The 26,850-nt window shown below is 34.5% G+C and overlaps 1 protein-coding gene across 3 annotated transcripts; it reads left to right on the top strand.

Moving 5' to 3' along the window:
- Positions 1-26,850, top strand: sugp1 (SURP and G-patch domain containing 1). 3 transcript variants are annotated; one of them, XM_062960358.1, is made up of 15 exons: positions 1-394; positions 3,174-3,345; positions 3,464-3,567; positions 4,320-4,544; positions 7,885-8,008; positions 10,798-10,904; positions 13,760-13,883; positions 14,100-14,404; positions 16,265-16,371; positions 16,533-16,710; positions 16,801-16,907; positions 20,203-20,348; positions 21,423-21,552; positions 26,302-26,350; positions 26,436-26,850. In XM_062960358.1, exons 1-14 carry the CDS (start codon positions 16-18, stop codon positions 26,326-26,328), a joined length of 2,235 nt encoding a protein of 744 aa, XP_062816428.1. In that variant the 5' UTR covers positions 1-15; the 3' UTR covers positions 26,329-26,350; positions 26,436-26,850. The 3 variants fall into 3 exon arrangements, with proteins under 3 accessions (XP_062816428.1, XP_062816427.1, XP_062816429.1); XM_062960357.1 differs by having other exon boundaries at positions 26,302-26,850; XM_062960359.1 differs by having other exon boundaries at positions 13,772-13,883; positions 26,302-26,850.

The following is a 26,850-nucleotide window of genomic DNA, read 5'->3' on the forward strand; positions in this document are numbered from 1 at the left end:
CCGGAAAAGACCCGGATGGAAGCCTCTGCGCCTGCGCAGGAGGAGGGAACCATCCGGAAAAGACCCGGATGGAAGCCTCTGCGCCTGCGCAGGAAGAGGGCACCATCCGGAGAAGACCCGGATGGAAGCCTCCGCGCCTGCGCACCACCTAGGCGAAGACCCGGATGGGAGCGTCTGCGCCGGCGCCAAAGGGACTCGACCAATCGGAGGAGAGGACGGCTCGGCTGCGACGCGCGACGCATGCGCAGCGCGGAGGGCGCCTTGTTTACCTCAGCGAGGACAAAAGGAGCAAGGAAGGCTGTGTTCTCGCGAGAGTTGGAAGCTGCTAGTCTTCAGGGCTTGTGGGAGAAACGGGACTTCCTGAGAGACATGGAAGGAAGCAGAGAAGCGCCAGGTGAGTTTACCTGTCTTTTTTCCCCTCAGGTGGGCCTCCGTTGAATTCAATAGGCCATTCCCTCATTGGTTTCCATAGGGAAAGCTGTCCCATCATCCACAGGCCCATACCAAGGCCTTCTTGGTAGTATTTTCCCTCTATTCCAGGCCTGGGCCTACTTGGGCCTTCCAGGGGTTTTGGACTACAACTCCCACAATTCCTAACAGCCGGCAGGCTGTTAGGAATTGTGGGAGTTGTAGTCCAAAACCCCTGGAAGGCCCAAGTAGGCCCAGGCCTGCTCTATAGTGTACTTATCACCTTCTTATCCATCCCCAGCCCAGCTAAACCAATTAACAGCAACAAAAATAATAACTTACCCATTAACAATGTTACTAATAGTATTACTAATAATAATAACTGGTCTATTTCCTCCCATTATTAGTAATAATATCACAATATGTATGACTGAGACACATCCATCAATAATAGTAGTAGTAATAATAATAATAATATAATATGTATGGCTGAAACAGACCTGTTAATAATAATAATATGTATGGCAGAAACAGACGTGCCAATAATAATATATGTATGGCAGAAACAGACCTGTCAATAATAATAATAATAATAATAATAATATATGTATGGCAGAAACAGACCTGTCAATAATAATAATAATATATGTATGGCAGAAACAGACCTGCCAATAATAATAATAATATATGTATGGCAGAAACAGACCTGTCAATAATAATAATAATATATGTATGGCAGAAACAGACCTGTCAATAATAATAATAATATATGTATGGCAGAAACAGACCTGCCAATAATAATAATAATATATGTATGGCAGAAACAGACCTGTCAATAATAATAATAATATATGTATGGCAGAAACAGACCTGTCAATAATAATAATAATATATGTATGGCAGAAACAGACCTGTCAATAATAATAATAATAATATATGGCAGAAACAGACCTATCAATAGTAATAATATATGTATGGCAGAAACAGACCTATCAATAGTAATAATATATGTATGGCAGAAACAGACCTGTCAATAAGAATAATAATATATGTATGGCAGAAACAGACCTATCAATAATAATAATATATGTATGGCAGAAAGACACCTATCAATAGGAATAATATTATGAACATCTACAACACAACTATTAATAATCATATAATGCATATACCTGATAAATATTATATTATGTAATTATATATATTATATACATAAGTTATACTTATGTTATATTAATATAATTATATTATTGTTATTGATACATGTTTTTCAGCTGTATGTATTATATTAATATTCTTATTGATAGGTCTGTTTCTGCCATAATAATATGATATGTGTAGATGATAAATATTATAATATATTATTATACTTATTATTATATACATATTCTGTTATACTGATATTATATAATTATATTACTGTTATTGATACATGTCTTTCAGCTGTATGTATTATATTAATATTCTTATTGATAGGTCTGTTTCTGCCATAGTAATATGATATGTGTAGATGATAAATATTATAATATATTATTATACTTATTATTATATACATATTCTGTTATACTTATATTATATAATTATATTACTGTTATTGATGCATGTCTTTCAGCTGTATGTATTATATTATTATTGCTAGGTGTGTTTCTGCTATGCATATACAGTAGAGTCTCACTAATCCAAGCCTCGCTTATCCAAGCCTCTGGATAAGCCATTTTTGTAGTCAATGTTTTCAATATATCGTGATATTTTGGTGCTAAATTCGTAAATACAGTAATTACAACATAACATTACTGCGTATTGAACTACTTTTTCTGTCAAATTTGTTGTATAACATGAAGTTTTGGTGCTTAATTTGTAAAATCATAACCTAATTTGACGTTTAATAGGCTTTTCCTTAATCTCTCCTTATTATCCAAGTTATTCGCTTATCCAAGCTTCTGCCGGCCCGTTTAGCTTGGATTAGTAAGACTCTACTGTATTATTATTATTGTTATTACTATTATGGTGTTATTATTGACACTAATATTAGGGGGAAATATATATTTTTATTGCTAGGTGTGTTTCTGCTATACAAATATTATTGTAATATTGTTATATTATTATTACTGACACTAATATTAGGGGGAAGTATATATTCTTATCGATAGGTGTGTTTTGGCCATCTATATATATAAAAGAGTGATGGCATCACGGCGACCTACAAAACAACAAAACTACAGGCCCCCCAACCTCGAAATTTGACAACACAACCCATCATCCATGCCTCTAGGTTGATACAACAAAAAGAAAAGAAAAATAAAGTCCTAACTAGAGGGAGAGAAATAATTGCTTTTATCCAATTGCTGCCAGTTAGAAGGCTAAGGTCCTCCAACTTGGTCCCCTAGCAACCCAATAAAAAATAATAAAAAACACTAATACAATAAACTGATTACACTAATACAATAAACAACAACTGATACAATAAAATACTATAATAACAGAAAATAACTAAAAATAATACAAGGAAATAATAAAATATAATAAATAAAAATATAACTTACAATAAAATTAATTTAAAAATGCAAATAATGTCAAATAAAAATTACACAACAATTTTTAACCAATACCACCACCACTTTGCCACAGCAACGCGTGGCCGGGCACAGCTAGTACATTATATTATTATTATTATTTTTATAGCACATGCCCATACTGATAGGAGGGGAACCTTGACCTCTTTGTGTGGTATCTCCCATGTTTGTCCTCTCCCCTTGTGTGGCCAGGCAAAGTCAGCCGGTGGTTTGGCGTCACCATGCCCAAGTCGATGAAGACCAACGTGAACATCCTCCACCAGGAGAAGCTGATCGCCCAGAAGAAGCGGGAGATCGAGGCCAAGATGGAGCGGCAGGCCAAGCAGAGCCACTTGGCCCGGCAGCAGCCCTCGCAGGCCAGCGAGTCCGTAGGAGTTGGGACCGGGACGGAACGCTTGCTTGCTTGCTTTTGATAAGTTTATATATGACCCGTTTATTGTTTTCGTTGCCACCGTTAATGCCCTCCCTCTCTTGCTTTCCAGCGACGAGAGCGGCGAGGGCGAGAGCACCGTGTCGAACAAGTTTGCCAACGACGGGAGCTTCCTCCAACAGTTCCTCAAACTGCAGAAGGAGAAGTCGGGAAGCGGTGAGCCTCTTGCTTTGCTGTTGCCTTCTCTGCCTTTTGTGCTTGGAAAGGGCCCGTCTGTGGATATTTGTTTCCTCTTGTTGATTTTATTTTTTAAACGTGATTACTCTTCCTGATCGCCCTATATTTTATCCTGAGCCTTACGTTGAGCCTGTATAATTTTTGCCTCTATATCTATATATATAAAAGAGTGATGGCATCAGGGCAGCGGACAAAACAACAAAACTACAGGCCCCCCAACCTTGAAATTTGACAACACAACCCATCATCCATGGCTCTAGGTTGATACAACAAAAAGAAAAGAAAAATAAAGTCCTAATTAGAGGGAGAGGAATAATTGTTTTTATCCAATTGCTGCCAATTGCTAAGCTCTGCCCACTTGGTCTCCTAGCAACCTCCTCAGCCCAGGGGACAGGCACAGTTAGGCCTCACTTAGGCCTCTTCCACAGATTATCAGATTTGAACTGGATTATATGGCAGTTTAGACTCGAGGCCCTTCCTTGATGGGTTGTGTTGTCAAATTTCGAGGTTGGGGGGCCTGTAGTTTTGTTGTTTTGTCCGCTGCCGTGATGCCATCACTCTTTTATATATATAGATATTAAATTTCCTTTGACCAAAAACTGGCCACTTGGAGTGCCTCTGGTGTTGCTGTCAGGTGGTCCTCCATGGGAAGCTCTTCATATCGGAAGGCTTTGTGTTTATGTTCTCTGTCCCATCCCATTGCCGAAACCCATTTTTGCTTGCCGTCCTAGGCGCGTCCTCCAGTTCCGCCGAGTCGTCCTCCGCTGCGCAGCCCCCTCCGGCCAAGAAGCCCCCGCTGACCGGGAAGCGGCCCAACCTGAGCGTGAGCAGCATGCTGAGCCAGGTCAAGAACTACACCCACGCCAAGCAGACGCCCGTCACCAACCGGCTCAGCGTTTTCCAGTCGCCGGACGACGAGGAAGAAGAGGACTACGAGCAGTGGCTGGAGATCAAAAGTAAGCTCCCCTCCCCAACGCTCTGGCTTCTTCCGTTTCCACATAGCAGAGCCTTGAGTCCCCTTTGGGGGAGATAAAGTGGGGATACAAATAAATATCATAATAATAATACCCTAAGAGCAACGCAGCGTGTCCCAAAAAAATGTATGCACACTTCAAAAGCCGATAGCTCCATTGATAGTCCCATCCCCAGGATGGAAAAAAAACTCTAGAATCGGGACAGTAAATAAAGAGCAACACTCAGGGAAAGAAGGAATTCCAGACAGGAAACAATCAGGGCCAGCTAACACCTCCCAACAAAGGCAGGAAGCAGCTAGGATTTGAAGCTGCGAGGCTATTTGATGCAGCTGGCCAATGGCCACAGATATAGGCAAGTGGGATATACAGTAGAGTCTCACTAATCCAAGCTAAACGGGCCGGCAGAAGCTTGGATAAGCAAATATCTTGGATAATAAGGAAGGATTAAGGAGAAGCCTATTAAACTTCAAATTAGGTTATGATTTTACAAATTAAGCACCAAAACATCATGTTTTACAACAAATTTGACAGAAAAAGCAGTTCAATACGCAGCAATGTTATGTTGTAATTACTGTATTTATGAATTTAGCACCAAAATATCACGCTATATTGAAAACATTGACTAGAAAAATGGCTTGGATTATCCAGAGGCTTGGATAAGCGAGGCTTGGATAAGTGAGACTCTACTGTACAATTATAATATACAATAATATATAATAATATAATATGTTGTAAATGCATATAACATTGATAGGAATATTATAATGTAATGCAATATAATACTGATAATAATGCAATATAGTAATAGCAATATTATAATGTAATACAATATAATACTATAATAATGTAATATAGTAACATTAGTTATATAATATACAGTAATATATAATAATATGTTGTAAATACATATAACATTGATAGGAATATTATAATGTAATGCAATATAATACTGATAATAATGCAATATAGTAATAGCAATATTATAATGTAATTCAATATAATACTATAATAATGTAATATAGTAACATTAGTTATATAACATACAATAATATATAATAATATGTTGTAAATACATATAACATTGATAGGAATATTATAATGTAATTCAATATAATACTATAATAATGTAATATAGTAACATTAGTTATATAATATACAATGATATATAATAATATGTTGTAAATACATATAACATTGATAGGAATATTATAATGTAATGCAATATAATACTGATAATAATGCAATATAGTAATAGCAATATTATAATGTAATTCAATGTAATACTATAATAATGCAATATAGTAACATTAGTTATATAATATACAATGATATATAATAATATGTTGTAAATACATATAACATTGATAGGAATATTATAATGTAATGCAATATAATACTGATAATAATGCAATATAGTAATAGCAATATTATAATGTAATACAGTGTAATACTATAATAATGCAATATAGTAACATTAGTTATATAATATACAATGATATATAATAATATGTTGTAAATACATATAACATTGATAGGAATATTATAATGTAATGCAATATAATACTGATAATAATGCAATATAGTAATAGCAATATTATAATGTAATACAGTGTAATACTATAATAATGCAATATAGTAACATTAGTTATATAATATACAATAATATATAATAATATGATATCTTGTAAATGCATATAATGTTGATAATAATGTTGTAATGTAGTGCAATATAGTACTGATAATAATACAATATAATAATAATTATGGATATGTTACATGTAATATTGCAAATAATATTACAGTGTAGTGGGTATAGTTCAATATAGTAATGTATAATGCTAATATTGTGCTATGCTAATCATATAATGTATTGTAAATACATTCCGGTGTACATAGTGTGTATGCATATAATATTGATAATAATATTATAATGTAATGCAATATAATACTGATAATAATGCAGTTTAGTAATAGTAATGTTATAATGTAACACAATATAATACTGATAGTAATGCAGTATAGTAACATTAGTTATATAATATGCAGTGATATATAATAATATAATATATTGTAAATGCATACAATATTGCTAATAATATTATAATGTAATGCAACATAGTACAAGATAATACAATATAATATTAATTATGGATATGTTACGTGTAATATTGCAAATAATATTACAGTATAGTGGGTATAGTTCAATATAGTAATGCATAATGCTAATATTGTGCTATGCCAATCATAGAATGTATTGTAAATACATTCCGGTGTATATAGTGTGTACGCATATAATATTGATAATAATATTATAATGTAATGCAATATAATACTGATAGTAATGCAATATAGTAACATTAGTTATATAATATTTATTTATTTATTTATTATTTAAACTTATATGCCGCCACTCCCCTAGGGCTCGGGATGGCTTACAAGAAAGGCTAAAATCTAACAATTTAAAAACATCTTTAAAATATCTTTTAAAAAAAAAATCTCAAAAACACTCCCCCAGGATTGATATATAATAATATAATATATTGTAAATGCATACAATATTGCTAATAATATTATAATGTAATGCAATATAATGCTGATAATAGTTCAATATAGAAATATTAATTTTATGTATTACTAATAATATTACAGTACAGTGGGTAGATATAGTAATGCATAATGCTAATATTGTGCTATGCCAGTCATATAATGTATATACAGTAGAGTCTCACTTATCCAACACTCGCTTATCCAACGTTCTGGATTATCCAACGCATTTTTGTAGTCAATGTTTTCAATACATCGTGATATTTTGGGTCTAAATTTGTAAATACAGTAATTACTATGTAGCATTAATGCGTAATGAACTACTTTTTCTGTCAAATTTGTTGCATAACATGATGTTTTGGTGCTTCATTTGTAAAATCATAACCTATTTTGATGTTTAATAGGCTTTTTCTTAATCTCTCCTTATTATCCAACATATTCTCTTATCCAACGTTCTGCCGGCCCGTTTATGTTGGATAAGTGAGACTCTACTGTATATACATTCTGGCCACAACATAGTGTGTATACATTTTTTTGGGACACTTTGTTATTTTTTTTATTAATGATACGATTTTCAAGGTTGTGTTGCTGTCCTCCTCCTCCTCCTCCTCCTCTGCCGCAGCTCCATGGTTTCACCCTCTTTCTCCTCGTTCCCCCCCCCCTCCCTCCACCCCTTGCCCCCCTTTTCCCCCGCCGGCCTGCCTGCCGTGGTCCTTAGAGGGAGTGTGCCTGTTGGGGGTGTGAGTAGAGAGCCCCAGTACTGACAGCCTGCTTAAAGTTTGCCCCCCAGAGGACCTCAAGACCCGCCGGATTGTGGAGAAGCTGGCCCGCGTGGTGGCCGACGGGGGGCCCGAGATGGAGAAAGTGGCCCTGGAGGACTGCAAGGACAACCCCAACCTGGCGTGAGTTTTTGTGCACAGATACCCCACTTTGCCCCCTCGCTCAGCCCAGATCATTGCAGTTGTTTTCCTTAATTTGTTTATTTTATTATGCTTATACTAGCTGTGCCCGGCCACGCGTTGCTGTGGCGAAGTCTGGTGGTATGGGAAATAAAGTATTGAGGAATTGGTGGTAGTTAAGGTAAAGGGTCCCCTGGGCTGAGTGGGTTGCTAGGGGACCAAGTGAACAGAGCTTAGCCTTCTAACTGGCAGCAATTGGATAAAAACAATTATTCCTCTTCCTCTAATTAGGACTTTATTTTTCTTTTCTTTTTGTTGTATCAACCTAGAGGCATGGATGAGGGGTTGTGCTGTCAATTTTCGAGGTTGTGGGGTGTTTACTTTTGTTGTTTTGTCCGCTGCCGTGATGCCATCACTCTTTTATATATATAGATTTATTGCGATGTACTCTGGTTGTTGTTTATGTGATTTTGATATGTTGTAAGCCACTGTGAGACCCGTGAGAAAGAAAAGCAGGATATAAACAAAGATTTATTATTATTATTTTATTTTATTATGACACAGCAAAAAAGATAGATATGCTGGATTTCATTATTATTATTATTATTATTATTATTATTATTATGCTTATATTTATTGCAATGTACTCTGGTTGTTGTTTATGTGATTTTGATATGTTGTAAGCCACTGTGAGACCCGTGAGAAAGAAAAGCAGGATATAAACAAAGATTTATTATTATTATTTTATTTTATTATGACACAGCAAAAAAGATAGATATGCTGGATTTCATTATTATTATTATTATTATTATTATTATGCTTATATTTATTGCAATGTACTCTGGTTGTTGTTTATGTGATTTTGATATGTTGTAAGCCACTGTGAGACCTGTGAGAGAGAAAAGCGGGATATAAACAAAGATTTATTATTATTATTATTATTATTATTATTATTATTATTATTATTATTTTATTATGACACAGCAAACAAGATAGATATGCTGGATTTCATTATTATTATTATTATTATGCTTATATTTATTGCGATGTACTCTGGTTGTTGTTTAGGTGATTTTGATATGTTGTAAGCCACTTTGAGTCCCGTGAGAGAGAAAAGCGGGATATAAACAAAGATTTATTATTATTATTATTATTATTATTATTATTATGCTTATATTTATTGCGATGTACTCTGGTTGTTGTTTATGTGATTTTGGTATGTTGTAAGCCACTTTGAGTCCCGCGAGAGAGAAAAGCGGGATATAAACAAAGATTTATTATTATTATTATTATTATTATTATTATATTTATTGCGATGTACTCTGGTTGTTGTTTATGTGATTTTGATATGTTGTAAGCCACTTTGAGTCCCGCGAGAGAGAGAAGCGGAATATAAACAAAGATTTATTATTATTATTATTATTATTATTATTATTATTATTATTATATTATTATTTTATTATGACACAGCAAACAAGATAGATATGCTGGATTTCATCATTATTATTATTATTATTATTATTATTATTATTATGCTTATATTTATTGCGATGAACTCTGGTTGTTATTTATGTGATTTTCATATGTTGTAAGCCACTTTGGGTCCCGTGAGAGAGAAAAGCAGGAGATAAACCAAGATTTATTATTATTATTATTATTATTATTATTATTATTATTATTATTATTATTATTATTATATTTTATTATGACACAGCAAACAAGATAGATATGCTGGATTTCATTATTATTATTATTATTATTATATTTATTGCGATGTACTCTGGTTGTTGTTTATGTGATTTTGATATGTTGTAAGCCACTTTGAGTCCCGTGAGAGAGAAAAGCGGGATATAAACAAAGATTTATTATTATTATGCTTATATTTATTGCAATGTACCCTGATTGTTGTTTGTGTGATTTTCTTTGGATCCTGTGAGAGAGAGAAATGGGATATAAATAAAGATTTAGTATTATTATTATTATTATTATTATTATTATTTTATTGGATAGATGTATGTCATTTGTAATGTCACAATGGTATATACATAGCAACATGTTTTATTATTATTATCAATATTATAAGTCAATACAATATATTTTATTAGCATAGCACAATATTAGTATCACATATTGCTATATTGTCTTATACCATTGGACTGCAATATTATTAGTAATATTACATGTAATATATAATATGTATACGTATATTATTACGTATTATTATATTGTATGTATTATTATGTCGCAATATATGTAATATACTACCAGTATATTATACTATTAGTATTGTATAATATATTGTACTATATCATAAGTTGTAGTGTATTTATTTATTATTTAGTTGCGACCCTTCTCACCCCGAAGGGGACTCAGGGCGGTTTACAAGTATATATACATACAATATATTATATTATACAACTATATCGCAATATTATTAGTAATATTGCATGTAATATAAATATACAATTATAATAGTGAATTATAATAATTATTACATTGTATTACATCATAATACAATGTATTATAATAATATATAATCTAATATATTAGATTACAACGTTATTAATATTATATATATAGATATAACTACTCATTGGTTTATATTATTTGCTCGATCATGAAGATTTTTTTGGTTCAGTTCCTTTATTTTCCTCTCTCTTTTGCCCCGACTATAGTCGCTTTCCACTTCAGCCCCCCATTTAAATAATACAATAAATAAAGCTTTATTTGTAGACCGCCTTGTCTCCCCATTTCTCTGCATTTATTATTTTATTTTCTCTCTCTTTGTCTAGATTTCTGCACGATAAGAACAGCCCAGAGTTTCTGTACTACCGAAAGAAACTGGCGGAGATGTGGAAGAAAAGCCAGGACCCCGAGGAGACCTCCTCGTCCCAAAAGGGTAAGGCCAGGACCAATGTGTGTCCGTTTGGCTTGCGGCTTTGTCAGTGTCCTATATGTCAACGAAAAGCCTGTTAAATCATAACTTATATGCTCGCGATAAATCGGAAATAGTCCAAAGTATCGTCCAGATGAAGAGCCATTAACTCCAGTTTACTACTGCTGCTATTATTATGATTACTATTATTTATAGGTGTGTTTCTGCCATATATATATATATATATATATATATATATATATACACACACTAGCTGTGCCCGGCCACGCGTTGCTGTGGCAAAGTGGGGGTGGTATTGGTTAAAAATTGTTGTGTAATTTTTATTTGACATTTGTATTTTTTTATTAATTTTATTGTAAGTTATCTTTTTATTTATTATTTTTTATTATTTTCTTGTATTATTTTTAGTTATTTTCTGTTATTATAGTATTTTATTTAATACAATAATACAATTTTTTAGTATTTTAAATTATTTTTAGTGTTTTTTAATAAAGCATTATTTTCATTATTACTAGCTGTGCCCGGCCACGCGTTGCTGTGGCAAAGTGGTGGTGGTATTGGTTAAAAATTGTTGTGTAATTTTTATTTGACATTTGTATTTTTTTATTAATTTTATTGTAAGTTATCTTTTTATTTATTATTTTTTATTATTTTCTTGTATTATTTTTAGTTATTTTCTGTTATTATAGTATTTTATTTAATACAATAATACAATTTTTTAGTATTTTAAATTATTTTTAGTGTTTTTTAATAAAGCATTATTTTCATTATTACTAGCTGTGCCCGGCCACGCGTTGCTGTGGCAAAGTGGTGGTGGTATTGGTTAAAAATTGTTGTGTCATTTTTATTTGACATTTGTATTTTTTTATTAATTTTATTGTAAGTTATCTTTTTATTTATTATTTTTTATTATTTTCTTGTATTATTTTTAGTTATTTTCTGTTATTATAGTATTTTATTTAATACAATAATACAATTTTTTAGTATTTTAAATTATTTTTAGTGTTTTTTATTATTTTTTATTGGGTTGCTAGGAGACCAAGTTGGAGGAGCTTAGCCTTCTAACTGGCAGCAATTGGATAAAAGCAATTATTCCTCTCTCTCTCTAATTAGGACTTTATTTTTCTTTTCTTTTTGTTGTATCAACCTAGAGGCGTGGATGATGGGTTGTGTTGTCAAATTTCGAGGTTGGGGGGCCTGTAGTTTTGTTGTTTTGTGGGTCGCCGTGATGCCATCACTCTTTTTTATATATATATATATATATATATATATATATATATATATGTATATGTATATGTATATATGTGTGTGTGTGTGTGTGTGTGTGTGTGTGTGTATATATATATATATATATATATATATATAAAACTTAATGTCACTATTTGAGATGATTCAGTGAAGAGCCATTAACTCCAGTTTACTACTACTGCTATTATTATTATTATTACTATTATTTATAGGTGTGTTTCTGCCATATATATATATATATATATATATATAAAACTTAATGTCACTATTTGAGATGATTCAGTGAAGAGCCATTAACTCCAGTTAATTATTATTATCATTATTGTATTACTATTGTGCAATAGTTGTTTTAGACAAAGGTTTATTTGTTATTGTGAATTTGTTTTTATAGGTTATAGGTCCCATTTGGGGAGAAAAGCGAGGTATAAATATTTATTATTATTATATTTATTTAAACCCTGCTTTATCTCTCCTGAAGGGGACTCAAAGCAGCTACATATCTATTATTATTATATTTATTATATTTATTTATACCCTGCTTTATCTCCTCTGAGGGGAACTCAAAATGGCTACGTATCTATTATTATTATTATTATTATTATTATTATTACTATTATTATATTTATACCCTGCTTTATCTCTCCTGAAGGAGACTCAAAGCAGCTACGTATCTTCTATTATTGTTGTTGTTGTTATTGTATTTATATCCAGCTTTATCTCCTGAAAGGGACTCAAAGCAGCTACGTATCTATTATTATTATTATTATCATTATATTTATTTATATCCAGCTTTATCTCTCCTGAAGGGGACTTAAAGCAGCTGTGTATCTATTATTATTATATTATATTATATTTATACCCTGCTTTATCTCTCCTGAAAGGGACTCAAAGCAGCTGTGTATCTATTATTATTATTATTATTATTATTATTATTATTATTATTATTATTATTATATTTATATCCAGCTTTATCTCTCCTGAAGGGGACTCAAAGCAGCTACATATATTATTATTATTATTATTATTATTATTATTATTATTATTATTATTATTATATTTATATCCAGCTTTATCTCTCCTGAAGGGGACTCAAAGCAGCTACATATATTATTATTATTATTATTATTATTATTATTATTATTATGTATACCCTGCTTTATCTCTCTCATGAAAACATTAGCACACAATGTAAAATATACCAATCTGCAAACATGAAAACGGAATTAAATATAAACAGTGTTTTTTTTTTTTTAATCCCAGTTAAAAAATATTTAAATAATATTCAAAGTTGACCGCAAGAAACACATAGTGGACCCCCAAATAGTAATGCATAATATTTATTTATTTGCATCATTTAATAATGGCAATAATGAATCGTGACCCCCTCCCAAGTCAGCCTGTCCCCTGGTTTATTTTCCATCGGTATTAACCTTGTGACTTCTTTTTCCTCCCATTTTATGTCTGTGGATAAAATCAGGGCCCCTTTCTAACCAAGTAAAGGGTCTAAGCCCCCCAACTTTCCCCCTCGGGGGACCCCAAAGCCCGGCTAAAGCGTGTGGCTGTGTGTGGTGTGTTGACTTGGGTCCGCCGTACTGACCGGCTGCTTAAAGTTTCGCCCCCAGACGAGCGGGAGAGGCGGGACCGCGGCGAGAAGCTGGCCCGGGGCGTGGCCGACGGGGTCCCCGTGGTGGAGGCCGTGGCCCTGAAGAACCACCGGGAGAACCAGGCCTTCAGGTACACCTTACCATACGGCTCTAAAAAGTCTAGGACAGGGGTCCCCAAACTAAGGCCCGGGGGCCGGATGCGGCCCTCCGAGGTCATTTACCTGGCCCCCGCCCTCAGTTTTATAATATAATATATTGTATATACATATAATATTGATAATAATATTATGATGTAATACAATATCACACTAATAATATTATTATTATTTATATATGAACCCAACAGCTCCGGCCACAAATACCACCGGCAGAAGCTGGACGAGTTCCGGAAAGGCAACGAGAGCGCCGAGGGGCCGCCCCCCGCCGCCGCCTCCTCCTCCGACCCCCACCCCAAGCGCAAGGCCGACCCCGAGGCCACGCCCTCCTCCGCCTCGCCAACCACCCCGCCACCACCATCGGCAAAGGCCGTGTCCGCGTCGGCCGCCAAGAAGAAGCGGAAGAGCCGGTGGGGCCCCGAGGAGGAGAAGGTGGACCTGCCGCCCCCGGAACTGGCCCAGCAGACGGAGGAGCCCTCGCCCACCCCGCTCTCCGGTCAGTGCTGGCGTTGGAAATTTATTTATTTGTTGATGTATAAACAAATGTATGTGTGTATTCTATGTGTATGTTGATTTGCCAGTTTTTCTGTACCTCTTTGGTGTGGGAGAGTTATAGAATTATTATACTGAGCATGTTCAGACTCAGGACTCCCTTTTGTAGCCAGTTTGTTTCACACCTCAGTGGAGGTGGATGCGTGCCTGTTTTATACTGAGCATATTCAGACTCAGGACTCCCTTTTGTGTTCAGTTTGTTTACACCTCAGTGGAGGTGGGTGTGTGTCTGTTTCGTACTGAGAATATTCAGACTCAGAACTCTATTTTGTGTCCAGTTTGTTTCACACCTCAGTGGAGGTGGATGCCTGTCTCTTTACACCTCAGTGGAGGTGAATGCGTGCCTGTTTTATACTGAGCATATTCAGACTCAGAACTCTATTTTGTGTTTGTTTGTTTCACATCTCAATGGAGGTGGATGCCTGTCTCTCTACACCTCAGTGGAGGTGAATGCGTGCCTGTTTTATACTGAGCATATTCAGACTCAGAACTCTATTTTGTGTTCAGTTTGTTTCACACCTCAGTGGAGGTGGATGCGTGTCTGTTTTACACCTCAGTGGAGGCGGATATGTGTCTCTTTTACACCTCAGTGGAGGCGGATATGTGTCTGTTTTATATCTCAATGGAGGTGGATATGTGTCCCTCGCCCACCCCGCTCTCCGGTCAGTGCTGGCATTGGAAATTTACTATTTATTTGTTTATGTATGTATTTGCTAACCTATATTCTATGTGTATGTTGATTTGCCAGTTTTTCTGTACCTCTTTGGTGTGGGAGAGTTATAGAATTATTATACTGAGCATGTTCAGACACAGGACTCCCTTTTGTATTCAGTTTGCTTCACACCTCAGTGGAGGTGGATATGTGTCTGTTTCACACCTCAGCGGAGGTAGATGTGTGTATGGTTTACACCTCAGCGGAGGCAGATATGTGTCTGCTTTACACCTCAGCGGAGGTGGATATGTGTCTTTTTTACACCTCGGTGGAGGTGGATATGTGTCTATTTCACATCTCAGCGGAGGCAGATATATGTCTACTTTATACCTCAGCGGAGATGGATATGTGTCTGTTTTACACCTCAGTAGAGGTGGATGCGTGTTGTTGTTTTGGACTTCAATAGAGAACCATGACGTATGGGCTTCAGTGAGTACAACTATACTTAAACACTATGGACTAGTATACCTGTATTTTATGTATATGTTAATTTGCCAGTTTGACTGTACTTCTTTGGTATAGGAGGGTCTATAGACATGTGATTGTACTGAGCGTGTTCAGACTCAGGACTCCTTTTTGCATTCAGTTTGTTTCACACCTCAGTGGAGGTGGACGTGTGTCTGTTTTACACCTCAGTGGAGGTGGACGTATGTCTGTTTTACACCTCAGAGAAGGTGGATGCATGTCTGTGTCACACCTCAGTGGAGGTGGACGTGTGTCTGTTTCAAACCTCAGTGGAGGTGGATTCATGCCAGTTTTGTACTGAGCATATTCAGACTCAGGACTCCCTTTTGTATTCAGTTTGCTTCACACCTCAGTGGAGGTAGATGTGTGCTTGTTTTACACCTCAGAGGAAGTGGACGTATGTCTGTTTCACACCTCAGTGGAGGTGGACATGTGTCTGTTTCACACCTCAGTGGAGGTGGATTCATGCCAGTTTTGCACTGAGCATATTCAGACTCAGGACTCCCTTTTGTATTCAGTTTGTTTCACACCTCAGTGGAGGTGGATGCGTGCCTGTTTCACATCTCAGTGTTGAGGCCCAGACGCAGAGCAATGTTATCCAGGCAAATAAGTGGGCTTTGTCTCCAGTCCAGGACCTCAAGGGTCTCGGCTACGAAAAGGGGAAGCCGGTGGGCCTGGTGGGAGTGACGGAGCTGTCGGACGCCCAGCGGAAGCAGCTGAAGGAGCAGCAAGAGGTGCGCTTTGGCTTTCACCCTTTTCGCATGGCGCTTCAGTCTAACAGCTGAGCAACCTGTGTGCCATGTCACCCCAACGGGGCGAAAATTCACCGCGGCTGCGGAGATTTGCGGTCTCTCAAGCCGGGAGGGGTCGAAGAGTGTTGTCTTTTGCGCCCCAGATGCAGCAGATGTACGACCTGATCATGAAGCACAAGCGGGCCATGCAGGAGATGCAGATCATGTGGGAGAAGACGGTCAAGGGCCACAAGTCCGGCTACGACAGCGACGAGGAGGTGGACAGCGAGCTGGGCACCTGGGAGCACCAGCTGCGGCGCATGGAGATGGACAAGACGCGAGGTGGGCTCGGCCGCGGGGAAACACAGGCGGAGGCGGAGGCCAACTGTCAGTTGCGCCTCCGCCTCACGCTTGCTCCCGCCCTGTCCTCAGAGTGGGCGGAGCAGCTGACCCAGATGGGCCGCGGGAAGCACTTCATCGGGGACTTCCTCCCGCCGGACGAGCTGGAGAAGTTCATGGAGACCTTCAAAGCCCTCAAGGTAAGGGACCACGCATGATGGGATTGGCAGTACTTTCACTCACTTCCAGAGACCAATGCGACCCCCAGGAATGACGGACCGGTGGATAGAAATTAAAATAATAATAATAATGACATCTGCACTCACGTTGAAAAATGCAGACCCTAAAGAGGGGAAAGGTGGATAGAAATTAATATAATAATACTAATGATAATAATAATAATAATTTAGTAATAATATTAGCCTTATTCTTCATCGTGGTCTCTGTGAAATCGCACGTATGGTATTTCCTATGATATGATAATCAGAGATGTATGAATTTAATAATAATAATAATAATAATAAATATTAGCTGTATTCTTCATCATGGTCTCTGTGAAATCGCAGATACATTTCCTGCGCTTGTGTAGTCAGAGATGTGCGAATATAATAATAATAATAATAATAATAATAATAATAATAATAATAATAATAAATATTAGGCGTTTTCTTCATCATGGTCTCTGTGAAATCGCACATATATTTCCTGCGCTTGTGTAGTCAGAGATGTGCAAATTTAATAATAATAATAATAATAATAATAATAATAATAATAATAATAATAATAAATATTAGCCGTATTCTTCATCGTGGTCTCTGTGAAATCGCACGTATGGTATTTCCTGTGATATGATAATCAGAGATGTGTGAATTTAATAATAATAAGAATAATAATAATAATAAATATTAGGCGTTTCTTCATCATGGGCTCTGTGAAATCGCAGATATATTTCCTGCACTTGTGTAGTCAGAGATGTGCGAATTTAATAATAATAATAATAATAATAATAATAATAAATATTAGCTGTATTCTTCATCATGGTCTCCGTGAAATCGCACGTATGGTATTTCCTGTGATATGATAATCAGAGATGTGCAAATTTAATAATAATAATAATAATATAATAATAATAATAAATATTAGGCGTTTTCTTCATCATGGTCTCTGTGAAATCGCACATATATTTCCTGCGCTTGTGTAGTCAGAGATGTGCGAATTTAATAATAATAATAATAATAATAATAATAAATATTAGCTGTATTCTTCATCATGGTCTCTGTGAAATCGCACATATATTTCCTGCGCTTGTGTAGTCAGAGATGTGCGAATTTAATAATAATAATAATAATAATAATAATAATAATAAATATTAGGCGTTTCTTCATCATGGTCTCTGTGAAATCGCACATATATTTCCTGCGCTTGTGTAGTCAGAGATGTGCGAATTTAATAATAATAATAATAATAATAATAATAATAATAATAATAATAAATATTAGCTGTATTCTTCATCATGGGCTCTGTGAAATCGCACATATATTTCCTGCGCTTGTGTAGTCAGAGATGTGCGAATTTAATAATAATAATAATAATAATAATAATAATAATAATAATAATAATAAATATTAGCTGTATTCTTCATCATGGGCTCTGTGAAATCGCACGTATGGTATTTCCTGTGATATGATAATCAGAGATGTGTGAATTTAGTAATAATAATAATAATAAATATGAGCCGTATTCTTCATCATGGGCTCTGTGAAATCGCACATATATTTCCTGCGCTTGTGTAGTCAGAGATGTGCGAATTTAATAATAATAATAATAATAATAATAATAATAATAATAAGAGATTTACCAGGCCCAGGTGTTTAGACTCAGGCTTTGAGAAAAAGGGACTCCATATATATAAACAAAGCCCTGGAGCAAAGGCAGGGCCCGGCTCCCAAATAACTGGAATGCCATCCAAAACCACCGCCTTCATTGGGATCATAATATTGTGCTTACCGAGGCCGGGACAAACAACAATATTGAAATACGAAACATAACTTCAGTTAAAAAACAAATGGCATCTGTTCAAAGGAGATGTAGACGCCAGATTCGCACAATCGAACCCTAACACTATGTCACAAAATTCTGTTCTGTTCCTGGCTCGAAAGTGTTATTTCCTGTTTCATTGGATGGTCCTTACTATTTATTATTATTATTATTATTATCATTATTACTGGAGCCTTTCAAAGTCATTGTTCGACTCAAGGAACACTATTATTATTATTATTATTATTTCCTTTGAAAGTTGCCATTCGACTCCAGAAACACCATTATTATTATTATTATTATTATTATTATTATTATTATTATTAGATCATTCGAAAGTCGTAGTTCAACTCTAGAAACATCATCATCATTATTATTAGATCCTTTGAAAGTCGTCGTTCAACTCTAGAAACATCATCATCATTATTATTAGATCCTTTGAAAGTCGTCATTTGACTCCAGAAACATCATCATTATTATTATTACATCCTTTGAAAGTTGTTGTTTGACTCCAGAAATGCTATTATTATTATTATTATTATTATTATTTCCTTTGAAAGTCGTCATTTGACTCTAGAAACACTATTATTATTATTATTATTATTATTATTATTATTATTATATTCTTTGAAAGTTGTCGTTTGACTCCAGAAACACTATTATTATTATTATTATTATTATTAGATCCTTCAAAAGTTGTCATTCAACTCCAGAAACACTATTATTATTATTATTTCCTTTGAAAGTTGCCGTTCGACTCCAGAAACATTATTATTATTATTGTTATTATTGTTAGATTCTTTGAAAGTTGTTGTTCAACTCCAGAAACATCATCATCACTATTATTATTATTATTATTATTATTATTAGATCCTTCGAAAGTTGTCATTCAACTCCAGAAACACTATTATTATTATTTCCTTTGAAAGTTGCCATTCAACTCCAGAAACACTATTATTATTAGATCCTTCGAAAGTTGTCATTCAACTCCAGAAACACTATTATTATTATTTCCTTTGAAAGTTGCCATTCAACTCCAGAAACACTATTATTATTAGATCCTTCGAAAGTTGCCATTCAACTCCAGAAACACTATTATTATTATTTCCTTTGAAAGTTGCCATTCAACACCAGAAACACTATTATTATTATTTCCTTTGAAAGTTGCCATTCGACTCCAGAAACACTATTATTATTATTATTATTATTATTATTATTATTATTATTATTATTATTATTAGATTCTTTGAAAGTTGTTGTTCAACTCCAGAAACATCATCATCCCTATTATTATTATTATTATTATTATTATTATTATTATTATTATTATTAGATTCTTTGAAAGTTGTCGTTAGACTCCAGAAACACTATTATCATCATTATTATTATTATTATTTACTTTGAAAGTTGCAATCTCTTTCTGTTATTGACAAACGCTGTCTTCTCCCTTTTTTGCAGGAGGGCCGCGAGCCGGACTACTCGGAGTACAAGGAGTTCAAGCTGACGGTGGAGAACATTGGCTACCAGATGCTGATGAAGATGGGCTGGAAGGAGGGGGACGGCCTGGGCAGCGACGGGCAGGGCATCAAGGCCCCCGTCAACAAGTACGTGCGTGTAAAGATCCGCTTTACTACGGTAATACTACAGAGAGGTGATAGACCTAGAGAGAGATAAGATAGATAGCTAGTAGGCATGTCCGATCGATGAAAAAAATGTTTCAATTCTCGTTTCTAAAGTAGGGGGCGCTGGCGCTTCGATATAGAAAGTATTTCCGATTTTTTTCACCCAAAAATTTTGGATATTTCCGAAAATTCGTAATGATTCTAAATGTTTCTAAAATGGCGGACGCGCCTGCGCAATCGCTACACACCGGGCTTGTATGGAAATCTTCCATGTGGACGCAGAGGACGTTAGCCCCCACCTTTGCGTCCATCGCGGAAGCTTCTGATTGGCTGGGGAGCAGCAGCCATGTTAGGCTGCGCTAAGCTCCCATTCAAGGTAGGTTGAAGAAACAATTTTTTAAAAAATATATTTTAAAAAATTTATTTTAAAATTTTTTTTTTGCGGGGGGGAAATTAACAAAATATTAAGAGACAATTAGAGAATGGGCCAACAATGGTTCGAATGACATTGCTGGTTGCGCTGTGAGACAATGTCTCGGAATGCATATCAAAAAGCGAGAACAATCCGAAATAATTCCGATATACGATTCAAAACGATTTTTTGGACATGTCTAATAGCTAGACGAGACAGAGATAGAGATGGAAAAAGACATCAATAGAGTATATAGAGTCTTCGGAGATGGAAAGAGACATCGATAGAGTATATAGAGTCTTCCCATCTTACTTTAAATAATAATATTTATTATTTAAATCATTATATTTATACCCCGCTTTAGAGAAAGTAATTGATGAGATAGATACGAGAGATAGAGATCGGTGAGCTGGAGATGGAAGAAGACATTGACAGAGTATATCGAGTCTTCCCATCTTACTTTAAATAATAATATTTAAATATTTATATTTATATCCCGCTTTAGAGAAAGAAAAGAAAGTAATTGATGAGATAGATACGAGAGAGAGAGATCGGTGAGCTAGAGATGGAAGAAGACATTGACAGAGTATATGGAGTCTTCCCATCTTACTTTTAATAATAATAGATTAATTTCCCCGAAACAGGGGAGTGACCGCCGTGGACGGCGCCGGGTTCGGGATCGACCGCCCGGCCGACTTGAGTAAAGAGGACGACGAGTACGAGGCCTTCCGCAAGAGGATGATGCTGGCCTACCGGTTCCGGCCCAACCCGCTGGTGAGAGTTTCCCGCATTCTGGTAGAAATTAATATTTTTGCAAGCCCCAAATGCTTCATAATAACGTAATTATTATTATTATTGTTGTTGTTGTTATTATTATTATTATTATTATTATTATTTATTAAATTATTATTATTTATTATTATTTTATCATATTACATTATAATTACAACATCATAATAATAATATGAAATCCAGCATATAATAATAATAATAATAGCCTTTTTCTTAATCGTGGTCTCTGTGAAATTGCACGTATGGTATTTCCTATGATATGATAATCAGAGATGTGTGAATTTAATATTATTAATAATAATAATAAATATTAGCCATATTCTTCATCATGGTCTCTTTGAAATCGCACGTATGTATTTCCTGTGCTTGTGTAGTCAGAGATGTGCGAATTTAATAATAATAATAATAATGAAAATAATAAATACTAGCCATATTGTTCATCATGGTCACTGTGAAATCGCACATATATCTCCTGCGCTTGTGTAGTCAGAGATAATAATAATAATGAAAATAATAAAAATGAGCCATATTCTTCATCGTGGTCTCTGTGAAATTGCTCTTAAGGTGTTTCCTGCGCTTGTGTAGTCAGAGATGTGCGAATTTAATAATAATAATAATAATAAAAGTAATAATAATAATAATAATAATAATAATGAAAATAATAAATATTAGCCATATTCTTCATCGTGGTCTCTGTGAAATTGCACATATGGTATTTCCTATGATATAATCAGAGATGTGCGAATTTAATAATAATAATTATAATAATAATAATAATGATAAATATGAGCCGTATTCTTCATCATGGTCTCTTTGAAATCGCACATATATTTCCGGTGCTTGTGTAGTCAGAGATGTGTGAATTTAATAATAATATTAATAATAAATATGAGCCGTATTCTTCATCATGGTCTCTGTGAAATCGCACATATATTTCCGGTGCTTGTGTAGTCAGAGATGTGCGAATATAATAATAATAATAATAATAATAATAATAATAATAATAATAATAAATATGAGCCATATTGTTCATCGTGGTCTCTGTGAAATTGCACATATGGTATTTCCTATGATATGATAATCAGATGTGTGAATTTAATAATAATATTAATAATAAATATGAGCCGTATTCTTCATCATGGTCTCTGTGAAATCGCACATATATTTCCGGTGCTTGTGTAGTCAGAGATGTGCGAATATAATAATAATAATAATAATAATAATAATAATAATAATAATAATAAATATGAGCCATATTGTTCATCGTGGTCTCTGTGAAATTGCACATATGGTATTTCCTATGATATGATAATCAGATGTGTGAATTTAATAATAATATTAATAATAAATATGAGCCGTATTCTTCATCATGGTCTCTGTGAAATCGCACATATATTTCCGGTGCTTGTGTAGTCAGAGATGTGCGAATATAATAATAATAATAATAATAATAATAATAATAATAATAATAATAAATATGAGCCATATTGTTCATCGTGGTCTCTGTGAAATTGCACATATGGTATTTCCTATGATATGATAATCAGATGTGTGAATTTAATAATAATATTAATAATAAATATGAGCCGTATTCTTCATCATGGTCTCTGTGAAATCGCACATATATTTCCGGTGCTTGTGTAGTCAGAGATGTGCGAATTTAATAATAATAATTATAATAATAATAATAATAATAATAATAATAAATATGAGCCATATTGTTCATCGTGGTCTCTGTGAAATTGCACATATGGTATTTCCTATGATATGATAATCAGATGTGTGAATTTAATAATAATATTAATAATAAATATGAGCCGTATTCTTCATCATGGTCTCTGTGAAATCGCACATATATTTCCGGTGCTTGTGTAGTCAGAGATGTGCGAATTTAATAATAATAATAATAATAATAATAATAATAATAATAATAATAATAATAATAAATATGAGCCATATTGTTCATCGTGGTCTCTGTGAAATTGCACATATGGTATTTCTTATGATATGATAATCAGATGTGTGAATTTAATAATAATATTAATAATAAATATGAGCCGTATTCTTCATCATGGTCTCTGTGAAATCGCACATATATTTCCGGTGCTTGTGTAGTCAGAGATGTGCGAATTTAATAATAATATTAATAATAAATATGAGCCGTATTCTTCATCATGGTCTCTGTGAAATCGCACATATATTTCCGGTGCTTGTGTAGGCAGAGATGTGCGAATTTAATAATAATAATAATAATAATAATAATAATAATAATAATAATAATATTAATAATAAATATGAGCCGTATTCTTCATCGTGGTCTCTGTGAAATCGCACATATATTTCCGGTGCTTGTGTAGTCAGAGATGTGCGAATTTAATAATAATAATAATAATAATAATAATAATAATAATAATAATAATAATAATAATAAATATGAGCCATATTGTTCATCGTGGTCTCTGTGAAATTGCACATATGGTATTTCCTATGATATGATAATCAGATGTGTGAATACAGTAGAGTCTCACTTATCCAAGCTAAACGGGCTGGCAGAAGCTTGGATAAGCGAATATCTTGGATAATAAGGAGGGATTAAGGAAAAGCCTATTAAACATCAAATTAGGTTATGATTTTACAAGTTAAGCACCAAAACATCATGTTTTACAACAAATTTGACAGAAAAAGTAGTTCAATACATAGTAATGTTATGTTGTAATGACTGTATTTACGAATTTAGCACCAAAATATCACGATATATTGAAAACATCGACTACATAAATGGCTTGGATTATCCAGAGCAGGGGTCCCCAAACTAAGGCCCGGGGGCCGGATGCGGCCCTCCGAGGTCATTGACCTGGCCCCCGCCCTCAGTTTTATAATATAATATATTGTATATACATATAATATTGATAGTAATATTATAATGTAATACAATATAACACTAATAATAATACCATATAATAATATTAATTATATATTCTATATTACATATAATATTACTAATAATATTACAGTATAGTGGTACAGTTCAATATAGTAATATATAATGCTAATATTGTGCTATGCTAATAATATAATGTATTGTATGTACATATAATTTGTAAGCCACTCTGAGTCCCCTTTGGGGTGAGAAGGGTGTGATACAAATGTAGTAAATAAATGCAGTAAATAATAAATAAATAAATAAATAAATTTTAGACTTAGGCTCACCCAAAGTCTGAAATGACTTGAAGGCACACAACAACAACAACAACAACAACAACAACAACCCTAATTAACTTGACTATCTCATTGGCCAGAAGCAGGACCACATTTCCCATTGAAATCCTGATAAATGTATGTTGGTTAAAATTGTTTTTAATTTTAAATATTGTATTGTTCTTTTGTTGTTGTTGTTGTTGTTGTTGTTTTTGCACTACAAATAAGACATATGCAGTGTGCATCGGAATTTGTTTGTATTTTTTTCAAATGATAATCCGGCCCTTCAACAGGCTGAAGGATTGTGGACCGGCCCTCAGCTTAAAAAGTTTGAGGACCCCTGATCCAGAGGCTTGGATTAGTGAGACTCTACTGTAATAATAATGATAATAATAATAAATATGAGCCGTATTCTTCATCATGGTCTCTGTGAAATGGCACATATATTTCCTGGGCTTGTGTAGTCAGAGATGTGCGAATTTAATAATAATAATAATAATGAAAATAATAAATACTAGCCATATTGTTCATCATGGTCTCTGTGAAATCGCACATATATTTCCTGCGCTTGTGTAGTCAGAGATAATAATAATAATGAAAATAATAAAAATGAGCCATAATCTTCATCGTGGTCTCTGTGAAATTGCTCTTAAGGTGTTTCCTGCGCTTGTGTAGTCAGAGATGTGCGAATTTAATAATAATAATAATAATAATAATAATAATAATAATAATAATAATAATGAAAATAATAAATATTAGCCATATTCTTCATCGTGGTCTCTGTGAAATTGCACATATGGTATTTCCTATGATATAATCAGAGATGTGCGAATTTAATAATAATAATTATAATAATAATAATAATGATAAATATGAGCCGTATTCTTCATCATGGTCTCTTTGAAATCGCACATATATTTCCGGTGCTGAAGGATTGTGGACCGGCCCTCAGCTTAAAAAGTTTGAGGACCCCTGATCCAGAGGCTTGGATTAGTGAGACTCTACTGTAATAATAATGATAATAATAATAAATATTAGCCGTATTCTTCATCATGGTCTCTGTGAAATGGCACATATATTTCCTGGGCTTGTGTAGTCAGAGATGTGTGAATTTAATAATAATAATAATAATAATAATAATAATAATAATAATAATAAATATTAGCCGTATTCTTCATCATGGTCTCTGTGAAATGGCACATATATTTCCTGGGCTTGTGTAGTCAGAGATGTGTGAATTTAATAATAATAATAATAATAATAAATATGTGCCGTATTCTTCATCGTGGTCTCTGTGAAATTGCACGTACGATATTTCCTATTATGTGCGAATTTCACCGCTGACCACTCGAAGAAACGTGGTGACGGGTGAGCCACCCTTGCGTCAAGATGAAATAAATAAATACGAGGCCTCGCCTTGATTGATGCTCGACGGAGGAGGCAGATAAGATCTGTCCGTCTCCCGTTGGCATTGATCTGCCCTCTGAGCACGTACGGACTTGCACGAAACCGATTGTTATCTTTTTCTTCCAGAACAACCCCCGGCGTCCGTACTACTGATCCGTCCGACAACGGAGCCCTGGTTTGTTTGTTTACTGTCCTAAACAACGTCGATCCACCCGACCTTTTTGCTTGGAAATCCCCTCTTGTTTGTTATTATTTTTTAGGATCCGATCCGTTTAGTTTCCCGGCGAAGACGGACCCGAAACACGGGAACGTTTCTCATCCGTTTCCCTACAAAACACAATTCTATGAGAGGATAGTCTTCAAGGGCAAGACCCCAAAGGCAGCGCAAGTAGTAGTCCATCCTTTACCCCCCCCGTTTTGAGGCTCAAAATGTAAGAATTTGGAAGAAATCACGACACGGGAAAACCCGGAGCGGATCCAACGCCCCGCCGAAGCCGGACTCCACTCGTTTCGCCCCCAAATTGTACCAATTTCACATATTATTATTATTATTATTTTTGGCATGTATCCGCTTGTTTGTTTTGGGGGGGGTTTGTTTCAAAGAATGATGGTTAGAGTTAATGTTTTGTTTTTTTTTTGGCTTTGGAAGAACTTAATAAAGCGAATAGAAACAAC

This window comes from Anolis carolinensis, unplaced genomic scaffold, assembly GCF_035594765.1.
Source record: "Anolis carolinensis isolate JA03-04 unplaced genomic scaffold, rAnoCar3.1.pri scaffold_7, whole genome shotgun sequence".
Lineage (NCBI taxonomy): Eukaryota > Metazoa > Chordata > Lepidosauria > Squamata > Dactyloidae > Anolis > Anolis carolinensis.